The 26099-nt window shown below is 40.0% G+C and overlaps 1 protein-coding gene across 1 annotated transcript in view; it reads right to left on the bottom strand.

The window, feature by feature from the left end:
* Positions 1 to 26099, bottom strand: part of LOC100567709 (prosaposin) — a 61956-nt gene that overhangs the window by 14473 nt on the left and 21384 nt on the right. Inside the window, exons 2-9 of the mRNA XM_062976986.1 lie at positions 16060 to 16193; positions 13075 to 13149; positions 11906 to 12031; positions 8933 to 9121; positions 4997 to 5137; positions 3137 to 3196; positions 1100 to 1125; positions 578 to 602 (exon numbers count right to left, since the gene is read on the bottom strand). Coding sequence (XP_062833056.1) covers positions 578 to 602; positions 1100 to 1125; positions 3137 to 3196; positions 4997 to 5137; positions 8933 to 9121; positions 11906 to 12031; positions 13075 to 13149; positions 16060 to 16193 — 776 coding nt within the window. The remainder of the gene's footprint in view (positions 1 to 577; positions 603 to 1099; positions 1126 to 3136; positions 3197 to 4996; positions 5138 to 8932; positions 9122 to 11905; positions 12032 to 13074; positions 13150 to 16059; positions 16194 to 26099) is intronic.

Genomic DNA, 26099 nt, shown 5'->3' with positions numbered 1-26099 from the left:
TCTCAGTGACAAGTGATGTAGACAATAGATGGGGGCTCACCACAGCTGACATAGTTGATTGTAGTGTTCTTTCTTCACTTAAAAAATCACTTTAGAGCCAGCTTTCTACATCTGCACATTTGGTATTTTGACAGATTTGTTTATTTGCTGACTTAATTGACATGTTCACTTAGGAATCTTTAGGACTTCCAGTATGACTGTATGGTTACACTGGCGGACCTAGAGAGTCCTAAAGAAAACACCTCTCAGTAGGGACCTCTAGTTCACTGGTTCCCAGCCTGTAGGTCCTCAGATATTTTGGCCTACAATTCCCAGAAATCCCAGTCAGTTTACCAGCTGTTAGGATTTCTGGGAGTTGAAGGCCAAAACATCTGAGGACCCACAGGTTGAGAACCACTGCTCTAGCTCCTCCAATGAGAATCTAGGTACTGTTCCATTATCCAGGCAAAGGCCACAAGGAGGCGCTAGACAGAGATGGATAGTCCATTTTGTGGGGGGAAAGGGGCTTGAAGGAGGAAAACCATTTCCCCCGTTTTCCTGTTATTCCCCCCACCTATGTTGTTGTCGTCGAAACAACCATCGTCAACTTCTGACTGGTGGACCTAGAGATCCTGAGAGGGAACATTTTATTCACCTCCAGCAGAAGTTGGTCACAAAGTCATGCTGGGGGACTTAGAAGTTCCTAGAGATGAAGAAATTGCCATTTTAAAAAATTAGTTGCATTTTTCATGTTTATTGAGGTCTTGTGCCTCTAACTCCAGCAAATGTGTGGGGCTCACTTTATAACCAGAAAACTACTGACTGGGCGTATACCTGAATACACTCATATTAATTTCTAAATATAAATATTGTTCTCTTCCAGAGAATCATAGTTCTGAAAGGTGGATCATACAATCGCAAAAATAAATTACAAAAAAACCAAAAAGTTTCCTTCAGAATAATAAAAACTAACAAAATTATTCCACAAAAATTCAGTTTTATAATATTACAGAGGTCAGTTGGCATTGAAAATGGCATCAATATAACGTATTGCTTTTCCTCAAGTCAGGGCAACTTCTCAGCAAATGATCATTTTAGGAATGAAAAGTCAAACCACTACCTGGTAATATTTTCACTTACCCGGTCCTGCAGTCAGCAACAAAGTAGACATAGAAAGTGGGGAGAGAAAGTTAAAATAATGAGAAAGGAACTCAAAAGCACAACTTCTACAAACTAAAATAGCTTTTCTCTTAAAAATTAAATAACAAATTCACTTGCCAAAACCATGTAATACATCAAGTACTAATCATCATCCTTAGAAAGTGCAATTCTTCCAACAGAATCAAAGTCCGAGATGAATACCCCAATAGTAGGAAAACTGAGATATTTTCCCTTAGGTATGAAACGACACATTCAAAACAGGGCTTCACTGATGGAAGATAATGAAGATATCTAGTCATACATGTGTCACAGGATAAATTGGACCACACCTGGCCTGACAGCTGCCTCTTTGAACTCAGGTTACATCTGATAGGCTCAAGGATGAATAGGAATTATACAGCTCTCTAGTTAATGGTTCCCAAACTTTAGTTCCCCAGGTGTTTTGCACTTTGAACCCCAGAATCCCCAACCAGCTTAATCAACAGCCAGTTTTTTGGAGAGCTAACATCTAAAACATCTGGAGGACCAGAGTTTAGGAATCACAGCTCTAGGTGTCCCCAGCAGCCTGACCCAATATAATCAATGTTGGGAGTCATTGTTCAATTTAGGACTACATGATCCCTCACTGTGTACTGCATATATTCCTCAAAACCTCTGGTGCCTTTGCTACTATAGACCAACACAACTGCCCCTCTCTTTAGGGTTCTTTTCCCCCCAGTTCAATAATGAATCACATACTGGGGACGCACTGATGGGGATTCTTGGACTAGAAGGAAAAGTCTTTCATTTCTCTTTCCCCGATATCTAAAAAGAATAATGGGTAGGAATATATAAAATCATGGTGCAGTGATCTAAATTAGGAGTATGTGAAATGGCAGAAATCCATTCTGTTCTCATTTTGAATATCGTGTGCCCCCCCCCCCCCCAAAATCTGTTTTGAGGAGATTCCAGGAGATCAGGAGGGGAGCTGTTCAGATTCATTTTTCAGGATCCAGAGTTCTGTCTTCATTTTGGGAAGAATCTTTCTGAAAACAGAATGGGGAGGAGCACCCAAAATTCAAATTGAAAACAAAATGAAAAGATAATAGATTTCTGCTTTTTCTCACACTCCTACTAAATATTGGAGCAGAGAACCAGGGTTTAAATTCACACTTAGCACTGGGAAGGAACTAGATGGATTTGAGCAAGCCTCACTCTCTTGGGCCCCTTCTACACTGCCATATAATCCAGATTATCAAAGCAGATAATCCACATTATTTGCTTTGAACTGGATTATACCATATGTGTCTGCACTGCCGTATAATCCAGTTCAAAGCAGATAATCTGGATTTTGAATGGAAGTGTAGAAGGGGCCTCAGCCTAAAAGGAAAACAGTTACAACCCTCCACTGAATCAACCATTGCAAGAAAATCCAGTGATGGGGTCACCAGAAGTCAAGTCAACTTGAATGCAAATAGCAATAACAAAATATACAAAATCAGTGCTGAACAGTTGTTGATAGTTAACTCATTTAGCAAACATCACTACCCCTTGCTTCTCTCTTCCAAACACAGTGTTGAACAAATACCACATGTCGCTGTTATCCAACCCTCACTTATCCAAAGATATCCAGGTCACTCAAGATATCCAGGTCAGTTTTGTAAAATGGCACAGCGCTTTTTCATTATTGTTGTGTGTGTCACAAGGGCTATTCAGTCCAAACCCCCACCAGTTTGTCAATATCCTTCTTGAGTTGTAGTGCCCAGAACTGGACACAATATTCCAGGTGAAGTCTGACCAAAGCAAAATAGAGTGGGATTATAACCTCCTTGAATGTAGACACTGTACTCCTATTGGTGCAGCCTAGAATCTCATTGGCCTTTAGTGGACACATCATACTGTTGACTCCAGTTTAGTTTTTGGTCTAATAGGACTCTTAGATGATAACAACAACAACAACAACAACAACAACAACAACAACAAATGTCACATTGCCTTGCTACTGCATTTAACTTACCAAGAGGTCTATCAGCAGTTGCACAAATGCATGGGCATATACAAAGGCATATTTCTTGCACTGCAGAAGTAAAAGAACTATAGTTACTCGTAATGAATGGTCATCATCATCTGCTTGTTGATGCACACTTTGGAAATGCCATGCTATCCCCAAAGCATGCAAGATGCCACATTTGCAATTGCCTCTTATAGCAATACCTGTAAGCTTCACCAGATCAATATAGAACAAAGAAGATACTGGAGTTCAATCTGTGTAGAACACTTTCCCGTTCCTGATTTTAAAGTATTTATAACACCGTATAACACAATTTGTGTTTCTGGGTTATAAATGTAATTTCCTAATTGGTTCTATCATAAAAACATGGGAAAAGGTTTATTAAATTGCAAAAACTTTGTTGTTGTGGGACATCTTGCAACACATTTTGCTCTTGTTTTTCTCATCGAGTCTCAACCAATTCAACCTCATTTGTGGCAGCCCCAAAAAAAGAAGTTTCTGGAGTATAACAGCTACTTTCAAAGTAAGTACCACACAATGAAACAGGAATTAACACTTTCAAACCAGGAACAGAATGTTTTTTAAACTTTGTTACATAGTGTAATTTAACCCTGAGAATTTAAGTAAAATCCCTAAATCCTAGCTTGACTCATTCCAGAAATGCCTGAACACTAACAGGTGCTTGGCATTCACTTAGGCTCTACCAGTCAGCAATGGACTGAACTAGATAACCCAGTTGGGGAATTCAAATAGGGCAGCAGGTGGGAAGAAATGCTACTGGACAGACAGGTTCGTGCCACTGTGGGTACGAACAGTGGTCTTGGCTGAGACCCAAGCCATCAACCCTACGTTTTTGGCAGGGATGTTTCAGTGTGGTATTTCCTGCTTTGACCTTGCTCGTTCAAATTGGATTGTCAAAACATTAGGAGGGAATTTGAGCCTGCTTCTCTACACCTTCATAACCTTGCAAATAAAAGCCATTCTGTCTCCAACTAGTCTACCACTTGCAGATACTAACAAGGTAATAACAGAGCAGGGATCAAACACAGGACCATTTTATAGCATCATAATAGAAACAAAGTAAAATAATGGAAATCATGGACATTGATATATTGACACAACTATTAAATAAACATCAGGGAAGACCAAAGAAAAAAAGATTGGCTACCTTTTAAAAACTTTATGAGACAAAAGAATAAAAACTTAATTATTTATCCAATTCCAGAAAAATGAATATAACTTGCCAACCAGGGAATATAAATGAAGGAGAGAAGCTAAATGAAATAGAGACTTTTAAAGAAGATAACAGCGATGGACAAGATTGGAAAGACAAACTAATTCCCCTTTTTCAAATTTAGTTACCCTTCATTTCCCCCCTCCCCCTTTTCCTTCCTGTTACTTTCATTAGTTTCGATTTTTTTTTGCTCCTTCCTTCCTTGTTTTCTTTTTCGTCCTCTACTCACCTCTTCCCTTAGTTATAGTACATATTTTACTTTATTTCTTATGTAAAACCTTAACATAAACATTTTTTAAAATTCCATCTAAAGTAGGGCTATTCTTGGACTCCAGCTTTCATCTGCCTGGCCAGTTGTGATGCATCATGGGGAAAGTGGTTCATTTTTTGGTCAGACAAGGCTAAAGATCCTTAAAAATGACAAATGATTCCATAGCAGTGGGCCTGAGCAGTTAAAATGATGTCAAACTGCATTACTTCTAGAGTGTAGATACCCCCCTACATTTCCTCTGGTGCTGTCAACAGGGAAGTCAATCAACGCACACACATCCAACATCTTATCAGGCATTTGCCCATCTTGACACACTGATATATCACTTTGCAATTGGAGTAAAACAATAAAAGTCATCTACCTCATCTGCCAATTCAGGCCTCAAACGTTCACATTGCTCTTTGGTATAAGCAGTTAAAGACTGAACGAGGAAGGGGCTTCTCTTAACATCTTCTTGAAGCTCAGCAATCGTTTCTGTGCACTCTTGACAGGTTTCTTCTTTCTTCAACCAGAATAAATGTTCATAGGGGAAAATAAAAGGGGATTATTTTTCTCTCTCCAGAAAACAGAGCTGTTAAACCATCACTAGCAAAGGAAGAAACATTTCAAAAAAAGTTCTTAGGCTGAAACCTTTTCAAAGCCCACATCTGAGACACCAGATTGTATATCTTTAGATCCTGGTGTATATTCACAAGGATCTGGCCATTCAAAGCTTAGGAATGTTGCCTTTTTAGACTACATCTCTTCAAATTCCTGAGCCAGCATGACTGATTCTGGGCTACACAACAAAGAAAACAAGACCATTTAGCACAGAACTGGAACAGGACACTTTCTAGCCATCCTGTATTATCAAACTAAGCCTTTGCTATAGGCCAGGGCCAATGGGGATACTCACAACAGGCAAACTATAGTTTCATGTGGGGTGAGGAATATATGGCCCTCCAGATGTTATTAGACCACAATTTCTGTATTCCTTTGAGATTGACTGGACTGACTAGCTGTGGTGAGAACTGGAATGTACACATTCCCCACCCCTGTTTTAACCGGCTTATGAAACATAATTGAAATAATGAGCCCCATCACATCCAACCTAGTATGTAAAGTCAGACTAATCATAAGCAAGAGGGCAGACATGTTCGGTTCACTGTCTGCATGTTTGCCCTATTCAGGTACAAAACAGGGTGTGTCTAACAAACATGAAAAGGAACACACAGCTAAAAATGGCTTCTTCCTACCACTCCTTAATTCCCAGCACTCCATTATCCCAAGTACTTGTCCTCCCAACCTTAATAGCAAGACATTATTGCCCTAAGCCAGGACGCAGAGGAAATAAGAAAGTGAGGCGAATGACTCAGTGCCCTTTTTAAAAAAAGTTCATCACCTCATCTGTGCTGTGTACATTAATGGAGCAGCAAATGTTTCTTCTTCCACTATGGACATTTCACAATAGTAAAGTTCTCAGCATCTGGACTCTCTCCTCTAAATTTCACAGTGAGAGTGATGCATTAAAAAGACGTCAGTTTTGTTATTGTTCTGTTCTGTCTCGCCTCCACGCGGCAGGTCCCACTGTTTCAAGGCTACTTTGGCGTGACTGCTATAGAAATTGGAGGGATCTCCCCGACCACTTCCTCTATTCCTCCCTCTGCCCCCAAAGTTTCTTAAATTATGGTTGGCATCAGGTTCAGTAGCAAGTTGTTGTCAGTGTGGAGAAATAGTAAGCTCAGCTGCCTCAATACTCACTGCCTTGAGAGTCATTGAGAATGGTCATTGAGATTGCAGCCCTTCTCATCCTATTGCTAATGTTTCTAGATCTATTTCTGTTAGATGAACAAGACTTAACACAGAAGAATCAAGAATGCCTCAGAGTGGGCAGTAGAAATAGGGTGAGTTTGAGGGATCCACAGTGTCCTCCATCTTTCTCTACCTATCCTGGCCCCTCTGTGATGTAGGCTTATTCTCTTAGGAATTGGTTTTTTTACCTCCTCTTCATGCCAATCCCTCTTTTGTTAGATTTTGCCTCATTTGTTAGATTTTACCATTTTCTATTTCAGTGTGATGCTCTAGCAACTATGATTGGTGCTCAACACACTAGGTTTAATGGCATCACCAGTGGGCCTTAGAATGAAGCCAGATTAGATTACCACCCTGAGTAACTTTCCTTTCTTTGAATGGAATTCCTATAATGAAGTTTGTTTCTCCAAGGACCTCATCAGATGGGGAGAATTTAGTGTCTTAGGACATTTTTACCCTGGCTTCTGGATGGAGCCCCATGCCAGCCATTACACAACATTGTGTTCTGTCCTGTCCCTAACTGGGGTGAAAGAGGTCCTGTCCCTAACTGGGGTGAAAGCATCTTCAAAAGCTTCACTCACAACACAGGAGACTTCCCGTGTCGTTCTGGGTTGTCTCCAGGAGGGGTGACGCTTCCCCTGTGTAATGTAGAAAGTGTCGCCGAGAGGGAGACGTGCACGAGATGAGAGATTTGGCCCGTTGCCCCTCTCCTTTTGCTGCTTTGCCTGACCGTTGTGATGAGACTCCAAGACTTTGGTGTCTTTGCTCCTTAAGCAGGATCTGCAAACGCTACATACCCTCGCTGTTAGTTTCCATGTTCCTCGCCTTACCCTAAACAAGTGCAACATTTATAACTTCCATCTGACAGTCCTATGGATTGCACTACTGTTAGCAAAGTGCTCCAGCATGGTGGAGTAGTTGGAGACCAAGGTTCAGTTCCTCACTCAGCCATGGAAATCCACTGGCTAACTCAGGGTAAGTTAGCCCCAGAAAACAGTCTCAGCCTCAGAAAAACCCATTATAGGGTTGTCAGGGTCACCATAAATCAGAAATGACTTGACAGCACACAAGAACTACAAACAGTTAGCAAAAGGTCTTATAGCAATATTGCACTTCTTCAGCTCCACTTACACACTTGATTCCCTTCATTACTTTCTCTCCCCCCCCCCCCATTCTCTTTCCTCGTCCAGCCCTTCCCCATTCTCACAGCAACATCTATGGCCCCATCTACACTGCCATATATAATCCAGATTTGAACTGGATTTGGGTCTACCAAATAATCCAGTTCAAAGCAGATAATCTGGATTATTTGATATGAGAAACTGGATTATATGGCAGTGTACAGGGGCCTGTTTTACCTCCATTCTTCTGTTTTTCTCATTGTTTCCATCTTTCTTTCTTTCCCTTCTCTTCTCTTTCCCTTCTTCTCTGATTTTCCAACAATTGCTCCTTCACCTACATCTGCATAACCATGAAAGCAGCTCCCATGTGTTTTTAAAAGTTTTGCTGAACAAAGGAGCCAATATTAAGAGTTGGGTGAAGTTTGGAAAAAATATCCTATTCAAAGTAGAGCTTGGAAAACATAATTTCCAACTAGAAACATATTATGTCATTTGTTAGATTTTTTAATTTTTTTATTTCAGTGTGATGCTCTAAAGCCAATATGGTTGATGTTTAATGAACTCTGTTTAATGGCATCACCAGTGAGCACTTTGTACATCTTTCACAACTATATTTGGTGCCTTTACTATGAATTAGGCCTTAATCAGAGGCAGCCTAGTATAGTTGATTTCCTAAGACAAAGAGCACATGGCACCTGTCTTTCTCTCAGGTGCAGAATATTGGTCTACTGTTATTTTTACACAAGCTGTTGACTCTAATTTCAAGTATAACAGCAAATTAAATATCTAGTGACTTGGTGCTTTGTGGAAATCAGTTGCCTGAGGAGATGCTGTAATGGAGTGATTGGCTTTGTGCTTCAGGCAACCAAATAGGGCTGTACCCGTGCCAAATATCTGTTCAATGTTCTCTGTTTCTTTTTTTAAATCAGAGCTCAGGACAGTTCTGGGAATTCTGAGAATTCTGGCAATTGTAGTTGTCAAAAGCAATATTTTCAGCTCTGTGGAAAAGGGAGGTAGATGAAGCCTTCAAGTAAAACTTATGTGAAGCAGGTCTTCTTCATGTTACAAGAGCAAACACGTAGTGTGGAAGAGTATACAGCCATGAGGCACTTTTCTGTGTCTCCCCATTCTGTTCAATAGAATCATAGGCTAATAGAGTTGGAAGAGACCACATGCACCATCTGGTCCAACCCCCTGCCATGCAAGAAAAGCACAAAGTACCTCTAACAGATTTCCATCAGGCAGAACTATTTTTTTAAATTAACAGAATAAAAATAAAGTTGCTTTATACACCCAAATACCGCTCAGATTAAAATGGACCCCGCCAATCCCTTCCTGCCTCTCTAACTGGAAGAGTTAAATCTGCCTTGCTTCCTTGTCCTCACCAGAGCTCCAGGTTGGTTGTCATCTTGAGGGTTGAGGAGAAGAGGCACATTCGCCATGAACGGAGCCAACGTTTCAGGGAAGTCTGTCATTCTTGGTTTTCTGTCGGAGATCTGAAACTTCAGGGCTCCTTCACTGGTGGCTTCATGATTGCACAGCTTGAAGGCTCCACATACAATATCAGGTTTATTCTAGAGAAGGGGAACACAGAGATTATTTAGTAAAAGAAATTTGGTAATTGAACATTGCTGTTTTTTTAAAAAAGAGGAGAAGAAATTGAACCCCTCTGAAGACATTGTGGTTTGTCTGCTCTCAACCCTAGTTCTACCTGGTGGACATTTTTTTCAGAATCACTCAGAGAAATATTCTGCTATTGTTTTGAGAGTTCACACAAGATGCCTTTATACCCAGAACTGCCTCAAATGTCACGAGGAAACATAGCAAAAGGAAATATTTTTCATGCATTGCATAACACTGATTACACTATGTAACAAGATTTTTGTTCCTGTGTTATAAATTCCTAATTGATTCTATCACAAAAACATGGACAAAATTATTAAACTTCAAAAACTTTGTTTTTGCAGCACATTTTTCTATACTTTTTCAATGCATAACTCACAGAGTCCAATTCCGCATCACTATTTCCCAAAGCAGTTGCTGTACTCCCAACTCAAGAACGGAAAACGTAATGTTGGTGGACAGGAAAATAGATTTAAAGATGGGCTTAAAGCTAACCTCAAAAACTGTGGTATAGACACTGAGAACTGGGAAGTCCTGGCCCTTGAGCGCTCTAACTGGAGGTCATCTGTGACCAGCAGTGCAGTGGAATTCAAAGAGGCACAAATGGAGGGAGAAAAGGAGAAACGTGCCAAGAAGAAGGCACATCAAGCCAACCCTGACCAAGACTGCCTTCCATCTGGAAACAGATGCCCTCACTGTGGAAGAACATGTGGGTCAATAATAGGACTTCATAGTCACCTACGTACCCACCACCAAGACACTACACCTGGAGGGCCATCATACTCCGATAACAAGGGATTGCCTAAGTAAAGTACGTAAGTAATCTCACAGAGTCTCAATGAAGTTTCCAGAGTAAAACAGCTACTTTCAAAGTACAGACCATACAATTAAACAGAAAATAACCATTTCAAACCAGGAACAGATTTTTTTTTTCAAATTTTGTTACATGGTGTTATCTTTAAAAATCAGTGAGGTGATTTTCCTTTTCCCTTCTTTCCCTACCTATGTCATTTTTTATTTCACCACTGACAGTCACATTACATTATCACCACAGGACAAACAGGTTTTCAAGTTTCCAAGACCAGCAATGAACCACAGATTCTTATGACTTTCAACTTGCTTTTCAAAATGTATATTTCTCCAGGCTCACTTACAGCAATATTTCATATCCATGCCACTGGATAATGACCAGGAACAAACATTTGGGTGGAATGAAAATGTTTATGATTCAACTAGCTCATTTTAAAATAAGAATTTACTCTTTTCAAAATTGCCACTTACTAGGAACCAAAACAGTAAGTCAGAATTTAAAATATTTTCAGTGGTAGTGAAGTAAAAAAAAAGATTAACCTTGAAACTAAATGAAAATGAAATTATCGAATCTTATGAATGAATTTACTGACAACATACACCTCTGTGATCAGTTGGCTCACCCTCATATGCTATCAGAATGGCTCATGCCAACAGATAACTATTGAGAATATCAATTTCTCTGCTGCTTATTGCAGCAATTGCTGTTAAATTCAGAGGAAATTAGGAAATCTAAGGTGATGTCACAGTCCCTGTTAATGGAAAAGTCCCAGAGTGTCCACTACACTACTGCCTGCAATTCATAAATTATTCTGCTACCTTGAAACACAGAGTATGGACATCACTGTGAGTTAGAACTAAAACTTTTATCTGTCTCTTCCAATGAACAGCCTCCTTTGTTGGTGCCAACAACACAGTGTACACTGTAGAATGAATGCAGTTGACACCTCTTTAGCTGCCATGGAAGTTGTAGTTTTTCAAAATTATTAGCCTTCTCTGACAAAGCGGGCCAAACTACAAATGTCAGAATTCCATAGCATTGAGCTATGGCAGTTAAAGTGGTATCAAACTGCATTAATTCTACAGTGTAGATTTGCCTCTAATGATTCCAGTGTATTTACAACACCACACTCATATATACAGTGTTCCCTCACTACTTCGCGGTTCACTTTTCGCACCCTCACTGTTTGCAGGTTTTTAATAAACACTAAAATAATAGTATAAGTCATAAAATAATATTATAAATCCCTCTTTCTACTTCCTTCCTAAGGAGAAGCCTAAAGAAGGGAGAAAAAAGGAGGCTGAAGCAGTTTTATTTTCGCCTCACAAGGTAGCGGCAGTGGTAGGAGCGAACATGCATGTGCTGGAGAGGCAAGGAGGGGACAGAAACGCTACTTGCAAGTAACACAAATATAGCGTCTCTACTTCCCTATTTTCACTTTTTGCAGGTGGTCCTGGAATGTAACCCCCACAATAAGTGAGGCAACACTGTATTCATATTCAACCAACGGTGAAGCAAGTTTCCACCACCAAGCTGGTCACCTTCTCTGTATGGACTTAAGACAAGCCAAAGAACATTGTCTTCACCTCAGTCAGAAAATAATTAGACCTAGAAAATAATTAGTTCATCAAACTACAGTTGATGATGCTGGAGGGAAAGGCAATATGTATCATGTCCAATTAACCTTGTGCATGCTAAAAATTGTTTATGCATTTATGTATTTAATATCCTGTCTTTCTTCCCACATGGAAAGCAGGTCACAGAATGCAACCTGCCTGGGTCCGGTCTACATATGGATGACTGCATTCCTCCCTTTAATTCAAGTCAGAATAATCAACAGTTATGAACACTGGAGGTCAAAAGCTTCTGGAATATGATAATTGCAAATCTTGGTATAAATGGCTTGTCTCTCTTGTTAATTTACCTGTGCTTGTTTTCCAAGTTCTACAAGAATGATAACTCCAGTGTCCACCACCTGCTTGCATTTCATTGACCAGTCATGAAAGGGAAGGTATTGACATCCCTTCTCCAAAAAATGACATAGCCTTTCCTATGAAGAGGAGAAAAATATTGTGGTCAGAAAATATTGTGATCAGTGGAAGAGAATTAGAATTTTGGCTTTCATTTCGGACTGCCATAATCTTCAGCATGATTACAGATCATATTTAAAATCACATGTAACAGGAATCATATGTTAAATCACATTTATGGCAAGGCAACAAGAACAGATAAGGTAGGATCATGACCATCTCTCTGAGTTTCTTCTTTTTGAGTTTAAGCACTTGAGAGATTACCTCAGTTTTATAAAGAAAGATGTGAACCTTTCTCCATTTAGTTAATAAATATTCTACAGCTTTCTGGCACAATAAGGTAAAGGTAAGGTAAAGGTTTTCCCTTGACATTAAGTCCAATTGTGTCCGACTCTGGGGATTGGTGCGAAAGAGCCAGCGTTGTCCGTAGACACCTCCAAGGTCATGTGGCCGGCATGACTGCACGGAGCACTGTTACCTTTCTGCCGGAGCGGTACCTATTTATCTACTCTCATTTGCATGTTTTCAAACTGCTACGTTGGCAGAAACTGGGGCTAATAGTGGGCGCTCACTCCGCTCCCCAGATTCAAACCTGTGACCTTTCGGTCCCCAAGTTCAGCAGCTCAGCGCTTTAATATGCTGCCCCACCAGGGGCGCTGGCACAATAAACAAATTAAAAATATAAAGATTTCCAATGCATTTGAATGCAATGCCCATCATTTCTAACCTGCACACTGATATAGTTTGCTGCCTTGGATGATAGGCATGGTAGTCAAAAGCCAAAGGAACTGGAAACATCCAGGGAATCAGATGTGATAGAGAGTATCCAACCCATCTTAATTATCAAAATACTCAAGCAGGGTTTCTGTAGCATTGTTTTGTTTTGATGTCACATATTGCAAAGTAGCACATATCTATGGATTTTTGGTGAATCAATTTATTATTCACAGCACAGAAGAGCAGGTTGCTTTGTATCATCATCATCATCATCATCATATCCATCACTGCTAGACTTCTAGTTAATTAAAAAATCCCACCATCTTCTCCAGACTACAGTACTTACATCAGTGGTATTGTCTTGTACAACCTTTGCCATCATTACTACAGTGAATTTACAAATAGCACATTTGAAGTTCTTCTGTGGAGATAAGAAAATAGGTGTCATTAAAGAGGACAGCCTATGTGTGAAACAACATTCTGCAGGAGCAAACGGGCGACAGGGAAACATGGACCTTCATTTTAGAACTTTAATGTGATATTGTCCTAAATCAGCTCCATGTATCAAATAGCTATCATGGAGCTGGTTCACACACCCCTTGAGGTTAAGTGTTCGTGTAGATGTGCCTTGCCCAAGGTTTATTGGCCCCAGAAAAATTACTGGGAGAACACTAAAGACATATTGGGTTTAAATATGTAGCTGCTAGGCTTGTGCATTTGTATGGAATTACTTACTATTTCTGATTGTTCCATTCGTATGGCCCCGTTTCCATTTCCATCCACGACTTATGGAAATGGGTGTTTATACAAATGGGCTTTTCCGTCCAAGGTCCAAAAAACAAAAACAAAAATTCAGGTCTTGGACGGCAAAGCACCAAGCCCAGCTTACAGGGCCTACCATCGAGCACTCAACGGTAGGTCCAGCAGCCAGAGCCTATGAGCCATCGAATGCTTGATGCTTGTAGGCCTGGCTCTCAGGGCCCACAATCGGTGCTCAATTGTAGGCCCTATGAGCTGGGCCTACAAGACATAGAGCGCTTGATAGTTCAAAGGCCTGGTTTGCAGGGCCCACTATTGAGTGTTTGGTGCTTGACTGTAGGCCCTGCAAGCCAGGCCTATGAGACATTGAGCGCTCAATGCTCATAGGCCCAGCACCCCACACTTGGTTGAAGGCCCTGCAAGCCAGGGCCTACAGCCAAGCACCAAAATTCAGCTGACTGAATGGCTACCGTTCCTCTCTGTCTTTCATTTCACTGTTTCTTTTGTTCCTGTGGGGTTTTACTATTCCATGCAATCCGAATCAACGAAATGGTACAAAACTACGAAAAAAACAGATGAAACAGGATTTGGGCCCTACTCTAGTAGCTGCCATTTCTGACTTTCTATCTGCATCTTCATTCTGATCTTTTTTCCTAGCAAACTCAATTGTCTGACAATCAGAAATGCTCCCTTAACTTCATACAGACATTTTGAGTTCAGTCTTATTCAGTCAAAAGTGAAGCATAGAAAAGTGAAGGTGGTTTCAGAATTAAATGAAAAGTTGGCAGTGGGTGTACAGTGTATTCAGTGCAGCTTCAATTGCACTGCAGAACAGAAGATGCTTTTTATTGGCTTGGGCTCCAGATTAAATTACCTGAATGTAAGCACTATCGACATCAATTAGGCAAGTTACTTATGAATTACGTCCTCTTTGCTTTCTGTTGGAATAAAGTTCAACTAAGGTAGCCTGGAGCCAACCCAGTGGGGTGACATGCAAAATTCTTTGACTTCATTCAAGTTATAAATACCATCTTCTTTATTTCTTAGGACTACAGAGGCAGAAACTGTTGGAAATTACAACCTTATACAAGCCTCTCATATGAGTTATTTGTTATGTATATAATTGAGATTGCTTACTATATTGTATGTATATATTGGTATGCAGTTTTTCCCTTAATTCTTTGTTGTTTGAGGTTGTCAGAGGGACTATACTCCATGTGACCAGATCTAGGAGTATTCGAAACTGAGACTCCATTTTAGAAGTCAGCACAATTGAGTATAGTATAGTAGACAGTATGCATCAGAAGAGAGTGTTAGTCTGTATGAAACAGAGAAGACACTGAAACAGAATGCTTAAAGAACAGACTGTTTGAACTTTGACCTAATAAGCAATGTACCTGTATGCTGAATACATGAAATTTTGTATGTAAATCAACTATGTTTTTGGGCAACTGAAATAATACTTCTGAAGATCTGCTATTGACTTGTTTTACTTGTGTTTTTATCATGTTTGTTATGTTTGGCCTTGGCCCCATGTAAGCCGCCCCGAGTGGTGGCGGGGTATAAAAATAAAGTAGTTATATTATTATTATTATTATTATTATTATTATTATTATTATTATTATTATTATTATATTTTGTGCATTGGCATATTCTCTATTTTCCTAACAGATCAGAGACAATAGTCTAACAACTGAGAAACCTAAATTGCCTTGCATGAATACTAGTGGATATTTACCACTAAGGAGAAAATTGACTCAAGTGAGTTTTTAACTCTTCTCAAGAAGATCATACTTTACAAAAAGGTTATGATTATTCCAAATACGAATTGATCTCCAAAAAGGGTCAGATTTCCAAATGGCTATGGAGATTCTGGTTTTCCAAAAAGTTATGATCTCTGAAAACAAACAAATGTGGATCCTGGACTAGATTCAGGAGTGGAGCCCTTTGAATGAATCAGGAATAGTGCTTCCCAAACTTTGATCTGCCAAGTGTTTTGGACATCAGCTCCTAAAATCCCTATCATTGGCTAAAGCAAATGAGGTGTCTGGAACTTGAAATCCAAAAATCTGGAAGACTGGAGTATGGCAATCACTGGTCTAGAAGATGGATGAGAAATGACTGCCCCTCCTGATATTTCTAGACCCATCATCTCAGACAGCATAATCAATGGCAAGGATATTTGGCCCTTGTATTTTCACCTCTAGAGTAATATTGATTTCCTATGCCTTGTCTTGAGATAGAAACCAGTGCAAAATGGTGGCTTTCACGTTTGGCATATAGTAAAAAGTAAAAAGTGAGCTGAAGAACAACTGCCCCCAAAACACTCTGGCTTTCCAAAAGGAAAGAAAGCACTTCTAGGGAGAAGGGGTTACCAGATGGCAACCTTATGACACAGTTGCAAGTGAAATGCACTCTGACCATGATCCCCAGGGCTTTTATTTTCTAGTCATTGGCTTCTTGGATGAGCCTTGTGATCCACTACACAGATTCAGCCCTGGATGGAAGAGTATTTTACAATGGTGGTTGGCATGGGAAAGTGTACAGAATATTGTGTGCATTATATACTCACCATGGGGCTGTAAAGCCCCATCATCTGCTGGCAATAATCTAAAGCCCCACACTTTAGAGCTGTTGGGTAGTCTTGACACCATTTCTCTGGGCCTCCTGCACATTCTTTCTTCAAAGAGAGCGGGTTAGCAGTTGCTGCCGAAAGGAGAAAATAAATATTCAGTTTCATCAGTATAGAAGAACATGGCTTTAAACCTGCTGTGAAAATGATTGTTATTACGCTTTCTGGTTTCAGAATTTCAACTTTAAAAAGGGAATGAAAGCCAGAGAGTGGAGATGTGGCAGCAGCTGTAAGACTAACTGGTTTTTGTATTGTCAGGAACTTTGAGATATAAGCCCATGTCTTTGGATGCCATGCTGAATGCTATTAAGGACTCACGTATAAAACATATTTATACAGTTGTAGGAGTGGGATAGAATGGAAAAGGCTCTGGAAAGAGGGAAATCACATCCCTTGCCCTAACATTTCAAAGGGTGGGATGATGCTATAAGGTCTGGGTTCAACATTCTCTTTCTGATTACTTTCATTATATGTGCAGAAGTGAGGAATCTTGTATTAATATGTGCAACGTGACATCAAGCCACTTGGAGAGAGTTTTGGATCGTGTGAAACAAAGACTGGATCTACACTGCCCTCTATCCCAGGATTTGAACAGGATTATATGAGTCTACATTGCCAGATAACCCGTAATCAGATCCTGCAATAGAGGGTAGTATAGATCCAGCCTGACTTTTGGTAAGCAGATGCATTGCTTTCACACATTATCACTAACTGATCACTGTAAAGACCGTTCTTTGAAAATTTAGAACAAGAGTCACAATTTTCCTGGATCTTATTACAATATAATCCACAAATGTATTAATATGTTTTATACCAGAAGCCTTAATACTACTCAGTACTGCATCCAAAGAAATTGTTTAATATCCAGAGAAGTTCATTCAAAAATAAAAATGAGTCAAGACTTAAAGACCCTGCTACATTTCTGTCCTTTTCCCCCTTTCACTTCCTTCCTTGTGTTTATGCAGAAAGAGATTAACATGACTACTTCCTTGAAAACTAAAATTAATTTTGATTTGTTTTAAATAAGTATTTGAATTAATCATGGAATAGGAAGAAATTGGTTGTAGGACACAGACCTGCCCTCAAAGCCTAATGAGGTCATACAGGAAAAACGTCAGAGTGATATGGACCAATTGTGATTTGAGTCCAGTATGGAGCTGATAAGGTCAACTGATGAGGGAGTTCATTACACAAATCTGGCACAGCATGATTGTAACCATATAATGGATCTGCCCCATTTCTTATCACATGATGTCATGACTCTCCTATTGCAGGTGTGCATTCCATCGGTGATTGTGTCACAGCCTTTCATTATGAAGAAAAATTAATCAATGGCTCCCAATATTGTTGCTTTTCCACTACTACCCTTGCTATTCCATAATTAATCCTATTGCAGTCCTCATAATTTTAGTGGGTGATATTTCCCTCCTCTCCCCTTCCCCTTCCCCTTCCCCATGTTATGCTAGGTCTTTAAAATGTGGGACCTCAAGGGAGATGTGAGGGAGGCAAAGGGAAGGAAAAAGGAACAGAGAAATGTGTGAGCTAGGCAAAGGGAGAGAGAAGGAATAGCAATGAGAAGCATATGTTTGAAAGAGGTAGGAAAGCAAAGAGGAGAGAGAGAGAGAAGGGAAAGTAGAGAGATGCACATGCGCAGAAAGAATGGAGGGCGACCACAACATACAGTTATGGCCACCCCATTTGGGGTCCCCACCCATACTTTAAGAAGCTTGGATCAATATAAAACCAGGACATTTAAAAACAAACAGGATTTGAGGGATAGGTCTTCCAATGAGACACGCCTACTGGATACCAAGATTTTGGGGACAAATACTGTGAATCTTATTCTGATTTAATCAGACTAGAACAAGTGCCACCCTCTGGTTATATAGGTTGCATATAATGCCAAACCATGATTTGACACAGGAATGAGGAGCCTCTGGTCCTCCAGATATTTTGGACTGCAACCAGAATGAGCAATGTTATGAGAATGTAGGTGTTATGGATTGAACTGTTGGCAGTCAAAAGTCTACCCTCCCTGATTTTGTCAGCATCATGCCATTTCGGTTAGCCCACTTGCATGTCTCCTCCTTCCTTTCCTTGTGCACTAGAGTTACTTTGCCCCCTTTTTCATTAGCAAGCATCATTCTATTAACTTGAGAGAAAGACCAGTGGCAAAAATGGGCAACCCTGTATGTTAAGGGCATAGCGTCTTCCTTGTGTCAGGAGGTAACAACCCTATGCTTTAATCCATAATCATACCACATGAAAGCACATTGCTGACACAAAATTACCACATGACAGAGAAATTAAATATAATAGGACTGTAATTATTCATGCTGTAGTAACTGTGGCAAACAATAAGAAGAGAATTGGGACATGGATGTGTACGGTTGAAACCTTCTGATGTTAGAAACGTATACAATGGTTCCACTATATCTGCAAGCTCAGGATCCCTAGTTCCAACCAATTGTGAACCCAAAGTGGAGATGGCAGCAAATCCCAGCTGCCAGAGAGGAGTTATTTGGGCTCTAGCAAACATGTCTGTGGTCTCCCCTGCCTTGTGATTGAATGAGCAGAAACACCAAAGCTGCCACCTGAAGGCCGAAGTTGGGGTATTCCCTGGAGGTGAGGGACCCCCCCCCCAAAAAAAAATGCACACCTGGTAGTCAGGACTTGCTGCCACCAATTGGACTGGACTTTAGCACAGCTGGTAAATTGGCAGCAGTAATAAGATCTACCAACTGAAAGGTGGCCAGTTTGAAGCCAGGTCGGAGTAAACACCTGACTGTCAAACCCTGCTCACTGTTTACCTAAGCAGTTTGAAAACAGCTGAGCTGTAAGTAGACAAATTAGTGGGGGAGGTATTTTACGACAGTATAAAATGCTGGTGACCAAAGGAAGGAGGAAGTCCTGATGGCTCTTCGTCATAGAGAATGGAGCAACAGCACCCCCCCTCCCATGGCTGAATATGAGCACAACCTTCAAGGCACCGAAGTTGAACTTCAAATACAACATACTTCTTTCTGTCTGTTCTGTTCGGTTCTGTTTTGTCTGTCTAAAAATGGCATTGAATATTTGCTGTGTATGTGTATTGTGATATGCCCTGAATCCCCTTGGGGAGATAGGGCAGAATACAAATAAAGTGTTGTTGTTGTTGTTGTTGTTGTTGACTCCAACGTCTGCATTTTTTTGCTACCTATGCAAAGTTCTGAAATCAAACACTCACAGATACCAAAAGGGTCTGCTATACTCTCTATCCATGTGCTGACATGACAGTGTGAGAGAGTAAGGGGGGACCCCCCCCCAACCTGCCACAATACACTTTTATTTGCTGTGCATTTCAGAGCCCAAAAGGAACTGAAACTAATGAGCAGCTTGTTGCTAATATTTGTACTGCCATGCAGAAGTGAAAGTAGAAAATTTGTTCATCCCCAATTGTGCTCCTTGCATAATACTGCTACAGATAATGTTTAATGTTCTGTGGCGATAAAATGCTTCACTGCTTTCCCTTATTTCGGCAGATCAAGGTAATGTGTAAAGTCATATGCATATCCTTTTTTGTTTTGGTATCCAGAGTGGGATGTAGAAGTGGTTTCTCCGTAGCTTTAGAACTCCCATCTTAGAGATGGCAGAATGGCCTGTCCCTTTGCCTTTCTTTCTCCACTCACTAGCAAACACTTTTTTAAAAAATTCAGGCATACCTTTGGCAGTTTGGATGGGTTGCTCTGAATGTCCTTATTTTTAAAATTTTGCTTTGTTTATTTTCTATGATTTTACAGCTGTTTGTTTTAATCCATCTGCTGCATTTTTTAATTGCCACCATCTTATAGATTTTTATTGTTAATCACCTTGAATTCAATTAGTTGGGAGATCCATGCATACATTTAATATAAGGTTTTCAACCAGGGGCCTAGTCACACCACACAATTATAGCACTATGATTGCACTTTAAATGCCATGGTTCCTTAGTATGGAATTGTGGAGTTTGAGGCATGAAGGGAAATATTATCATCTACATTTCCATAATAAGTTTGAAACTGCATTGCATAATCAATATCGATTCATATAATGCAATTTGACTGCACTGAACTGCATTATATAAGTCCACACTGATCTATAACATATTTACTCGAATATAATGCCCACCTTTTTTTCAAAATTACCTTCCCAAAATTAGGGTGCTTATTACATTTACATAATATGGTGATTGTAGTTCTGAGCCAAAGCAAAAGAGGAAGAAGAACATATGTTGTTGTGGGGAAGGAGTACAACAGTCCTATTCTACTTGCCCTACTGAGCCTGCCAGCTCCCACTCCATGATGTCAAACTACAGTAGAGTCTCACTTATCCAACCTTTACTTATCCAACGTTCTGTATAATCCAACGCAGTCTGCCTTTTAGTAGTCAATGTTTTTGTAAATGTTTTCAATACATTGCAATGTTTTGGTGCTAAATTCATAAATACAATAATTACTACATAACGTTACCTTGTATTGAACTGCTTTTTCTGTCAATTTGTTGTAAAACATGATGTTTTGGTTCTTAATTTGTAAAATCATAATGTAATTTGATGTTTAATAGGCTTTTCCTTAATCCCTCCTTATTATCCAACATTTTCATTTATCCAACATTTTGCCAGCCCATTTATGTTAGATAAGCGAGACTCTGCTGTACTTCCGGCAGGGCTCCATGGAGCAAGTAGAGCAGGACCATCATACACTGCCGCGGCAACACTAGAGGCTTCTTGTGTTGAATAGCCAACAATGGGGAGAAGTTGGGCAGTGGATGCTACCCCATGTGGAATGAGATAAGGGGGAAAGCGTATAGGGATTTATAGGTAACTAGCTGTGCCCGGCCACGCGTTGCTGTGGCGAAGTATGGTGGTATGGGAAATAAAGTATTGAGGAATTGGTGGTAGTTAAAGTGAAGGGTAAAGGTTTTCCCCAGACATTAAGTCCAGTCGTGTCTTACTCTGGAGGTTGGTGCTCATCTCCATTTCTAAGCCGAAGAGCCGGCGTTGTCCGTAGACTCCTCCAAGGTCATGTGGGATGACTACATGGAGCGGCGTTACCTTCCCGCCGGAGCAGTACCTATTGATGCACTCACATTTGCATGTTTTCGAACTTCTGGGTTGGCAGAAGCTGGGGCTAACAGTGGGGGCTCTCTCCGCTCCCCCAATTCAAACCTGTGGGCTTTCGGTCCAGAAGTTCAGCAGCTCAGCGCTTTAACACGCTGCGCCATCAGGGGATATTATTTCCTAAAGGTTGTGAATATACAATATTTCTGATTGGTTTTTTTTTGTTTGTTGGAGGCAAGTATGAATGCTGCAATTAGGAAAAATGATTAGGATGTAATGGCCTTGCAGCTTTAAAGCCTGGCTGTTTCCTCCCTGAGTGAATTTTTTGTTGGGAGGTGTTAGCTGGCCCTGATTGTTTCCTGTCTGGAATTCCCTTGTTTTCAGAGTGGCGTTTGCGATATTTTATGTGCTTCTACTGTCTGTGGCCCTGAGAAAACAGAGGATTTTCCAGACTTTGATGATGGGAATACTTTGTTGGGAGGTGTTAGCTGGCCCTGATTGTTTCCTGTCTGGAATTCCCTTGTTTTCAGAGTGATGTTGTTTGCGATATTTTATGTGCTTCTACTGTCTGTGGCCCTGAGAAAACAGGATTTGCCAGACTTTGATGATGGGAATACTTTGTTGGGAGGTGTTAGCTGGCCCTGATTGTTTCCTGTGTGGAATTCCCCTGTTTATTTACTGTCCTGGTTTAAGAGATTATATTGTTCTGCATTATTCTATCCCAGTAATTATTTCATATTAAAGAAGAATCTCACTTATCCAACATTCGCTTATACAATGTTCTGGATTATCCAACGCAGTCTGCCTTTTCATAATCAATGTTTTTGTAGTCAGTGTTTTAAATTAATTGTGATATTTTAGTGGTAAATTTGTAAATACAGTACAGTAGAGTCTCACTTATCCAACATAAACGGGCCGGCAGAATATTGAATAAGCAAATATGTTGGATAATAAGGAGGCATTGAGAAAAAGCCTATTAAATATCAAATTAGGTTATGATTTTACAAATGAAGCACCAAAATATCATGTTAGACAACAAATTTGGCAGAAAAAGTAGTTCAATACACAGTAATGCTATGTAGTAATTACTGTATTTATGAATTTAGCACCAAAATATCACGATATATTGAAAACATTGACTACAAAAATGCATTGGATAATCCAGAACATTGGATAAGCGAGTGTTGGATAAGTGAGACTCTACTGTAACTAATTACTACATAGCATTACTGCACATGGAACTACTTTTTCTGTCAAATTTGTTGTATAATATGATGTTTTGGTGCTTAATTTGTATAACGATTACATTTGTATAACGAATTTGATGTTTAATAGGCTTTTCCTTAATCCCTTATTATCCAACATATTCACTTATCCTGCCGGCCTGTTTACGTTGGATAAGTGAGACTCTACTGTATATTTCTCATCTTATATTATCTGCTCAGAACTGGATTATATGAGGCCCCTTCTTCACAGCTGTATAAAATGCACACTGAAGTGGATTATATGGCAGTGTTGAGTCAAGATAATCCAGTGCAAAGCAGATAATATAAGATTATAAATGGGTTATATAGCTGTGTAGAAGGGCCTTGAGTCTACACTGCCATATAATCCAGTGCAAATTAGATAATCTGTGGAAGAAGTCTAAGTGAGGCCTAAATCTGCCTGTCCCCTAACTGAAACCTGGCTGTCCCTTGGTTGCTAGGCAACGAAGTGGGCAGAGATTAGCCCTCTAAACTGGCAGCAATTGGATAAAAAAAATATTGCTCTCCCTCTAATTAGGACTTTATTTTTCTTTTCTTTTTGTTGTATCAACCTTGAGGCGTGGATGATGGGTTGTGTTGTCAAATTTTGAGGTTGGGGGGCCTGTACTTTTGTTGTTTTGTGAATCGCCGTGATGCCATCACTCTTTTATATATATAGATCACCTGCATTTTGAATTGGACACGGAAACTTGTCAGGAGCCAGTGGAGCTGCTTTAGGAGGGTCATGGTATGCTCTCTAAAGCTCGCCCTGATTAGTAATCTGGCTGCCAAATTTTGCACTAATAGCAATTTCTGAGTCATCTTCAAAGGCAGCCCCATGTAGAGTGTAACTGGATGTAGTTACTGGATGTAACTAAGGCATGGACCACCATGGCCAAGTCAAGACTTAGTGGTTCTAAACCTTCCTTATGCCGCAACCCCTTAATACAGTTCCTCATATTGTGATGACCCCCCCCAATCATAAAATTATTTTTGTTGCTACTTCATAACTGGAATTTTGCTACTGTTATGAATCGTAATATAAATATCTAATATGCAGGATGTATTTTCATTCAATGGACCAAATTTGCCACAAAAACCTGAAATACACTCTAATTTTAATACTGGTGGGGTTGGGGGACTGATTTTGTCATTTGGTAATTGTAGTTGCTGGGATTTATAGTTCACCTACAATCAAAGAGTATTCTGAACTCTACCAACAATGGAATTGAACCAAACTTGGCACACAGATCTCCCATGACCAACAGAAAATACTGGAAGGGTCTGGTGGGCATTGACCTTGAGTTTTGGAGTTGTAGTTCATCGTCATCCAGAGAGCACTGTGAACTCAAACAATGATGGATCTTGACCAAACTTGGCACGAATACGCAATATGCCCAAATGTGAACACTGTTGGAGTTTAGGAAAAATAGAACTTGACATTTGGGAGTTGAAGTTGTTGGAATTTATAGTTCATCTACAATCAAAGAGTCCCTTGAACCTCATCAACGATAGAATTGGGTCAAACTTCCCACACAAACCCCCCAAGACCAACAGAAAATACTGGAGGCATTTGGGAGGAACTGGCTGTTACTTAGGAGAGCACTTCAGCCTTCTCTGCCAAAGGGGTTCCTAACATCATCAGAAATATGTTTTCTGATAGTCTTTGGTGATCCCTCTGACACCCCTTGCATGACCCCCCCCCCAGGGGTCCCAACCCCCAGGTTTAGAAACGTTAAAATAGAGGAACAGGCAAGTTTGCAGACAATCATATTTAACATTCCTGCTTTGTGTTAGTTAAATGCTGTGCAAAGACAAGATGAAAGTTGAGCTTGGAAAGTCTTTATTCAAGTTAGTTTGGCATCCCTCAAATTATTAAAACTAATTTTGAAATGTGTTATTTAATACTTTCACTATCAGGAATGTTAATTAAATGTTTTAACTTAATACTAAAAAAACAAATTACATTTTCATTCAATGCCTTTGACATTTCAATCTTAGCAGATAGGTTTAATGATTTAACACCAGGGCATTAGTGTGAACACTAACATTTCCAAGCATAGCATGAGAGCGTCCCTTATAAAATACAGTTCTTTAGCCAGAAGCCAAATAACAATTTTAGCTAATACCAAAGCCAGAGTGATCCCCTCAGCCCAGAAAAACAATTGGCATCTATGTTTTAACTTGTATTTCAGCTAGCTTTTGCAGATCGTCTTCTCTATTTCAAATACCATTTGCCATGCAGCTGTTTGAGAAACAGGAAGCCCAAAGTCTTCTTTGGCACAAACCTAATGGTGGTGTTCTTTTGATCTTGATCTACATTCAAATGCACAGCTGCATGAAGAAGCCCACATCAGTATCAGGACAGAGCAGAGAATAGCTTGCTCTTTTCCTTAGAAAACGGTACACTCAAAGACACAGAATACAAAAAATGGCCTAGTTCAGGCACAACGTTTCCCTAATTTTTTGACAAATAACACATTAAAGAATCATTTGGAAAAAGTAATGCTTCTGTAACAGAGTTGTAAGAATACACTTGTCTTTGGGATAGTGGTTAGTAAGCTAAAAAGGTTTAGCTCCTAATACACATTCTGAACAATCTGGATTCTGCAACTGATTTTGTTCACATTAAGCAGGGCTCCTCATTCTAGAGGAAATTTAGAATAGCGTAAGATTTTCAAACGTAAATTTGGAATTCCAAAGATATAACTGCAAAAAATGCAATGCAAATGTGTGGATGTCACACACTCATCCTTCACAGACATGCCCTGCAGCTGCTATATGGTGTGCTCTATTCTACACTGAAAAGGCACCTGTGTATCTATGTGTTTTCAAAATTCGCATATGATGTCTGTGGCATAGAAACCGCTTCACCATGACACAATCTACCCACACTGTAGGAGTGATAGGCATGAAGTGGGCGAGCACAGAGACATAGTAGTAATCCCTTGTTTTTTTTCTTCTCTTGTTACCTCTTGCACTGACAGTGTTCTCCTATTCCAGATAACCTGTTCCTTCTAGCTATAAGTAGGATGCACCTGTTTCCTGCTTGCCTGTTCCTTGTCTTTTCTATCACATTCTTCTAGAACAGCATTTCTCAACCTGGAGGTCGGGACACCTGGGGGGGGGTCACGAGGGGGCGTCTGAGGGGTCGCCAAAGACCATTAGAAACTACAATTACCATCATGTTGGGTCAGTGTCCCCCCAAACCCCACCAGTATTCAAAGGTGGTCATATTGAGTATTTGTGCCAAGTTTGGTCCAGATCAATCAGTTGGGTGCACATTGCTCTGTTGATGTAGGTGAACTACAACTCCAAAACTCAAGGTCAGTGCCCACCGAACCCTTCCAGTATTTCCTGTTGGTCATGGGAGTTCTGTTTGCCAAGTTTAGTTCAATTCCATCATTAGTGGAGTTCAGAATGCTCTTTGATTGTAGGTGAACTATAAATCTACAACTCCCAAATGACAAAATCAATCCCTGCCCCCAACTCCACCAGCATTCAAATTTGGGCATATCAGCTATTTGTGCCAAATTTGGTCCAATGAATGAAAATACATCCTGCATATCAGATATTTACATTAGGAATCACAACAGTAGCAAAATGACAGTTATGAAGTAGCAACAAAAATAATTTTATGGTTGGGGGACACCACAACA

The sequence above is a fragment of the Anolis carolinensis genome, chromosome 3 (genome assembly GCF_035594765.1).
Source record: "Anolis carolinensis isolate JA03-04 chromosome 3, rAnoCar3.1.pri, whole genome shotgun sequence".
In the NCBI taxonomy this organism is placed as follows: Eukaryota; Metazoa; Chordata; class Lepidosauria; order Squamata; family Dactyloidae; genus Anolis; species Anolis carolinensis.
This window is presented reverse-complemented; position numbering and strand designations above follow the sequence as displayed.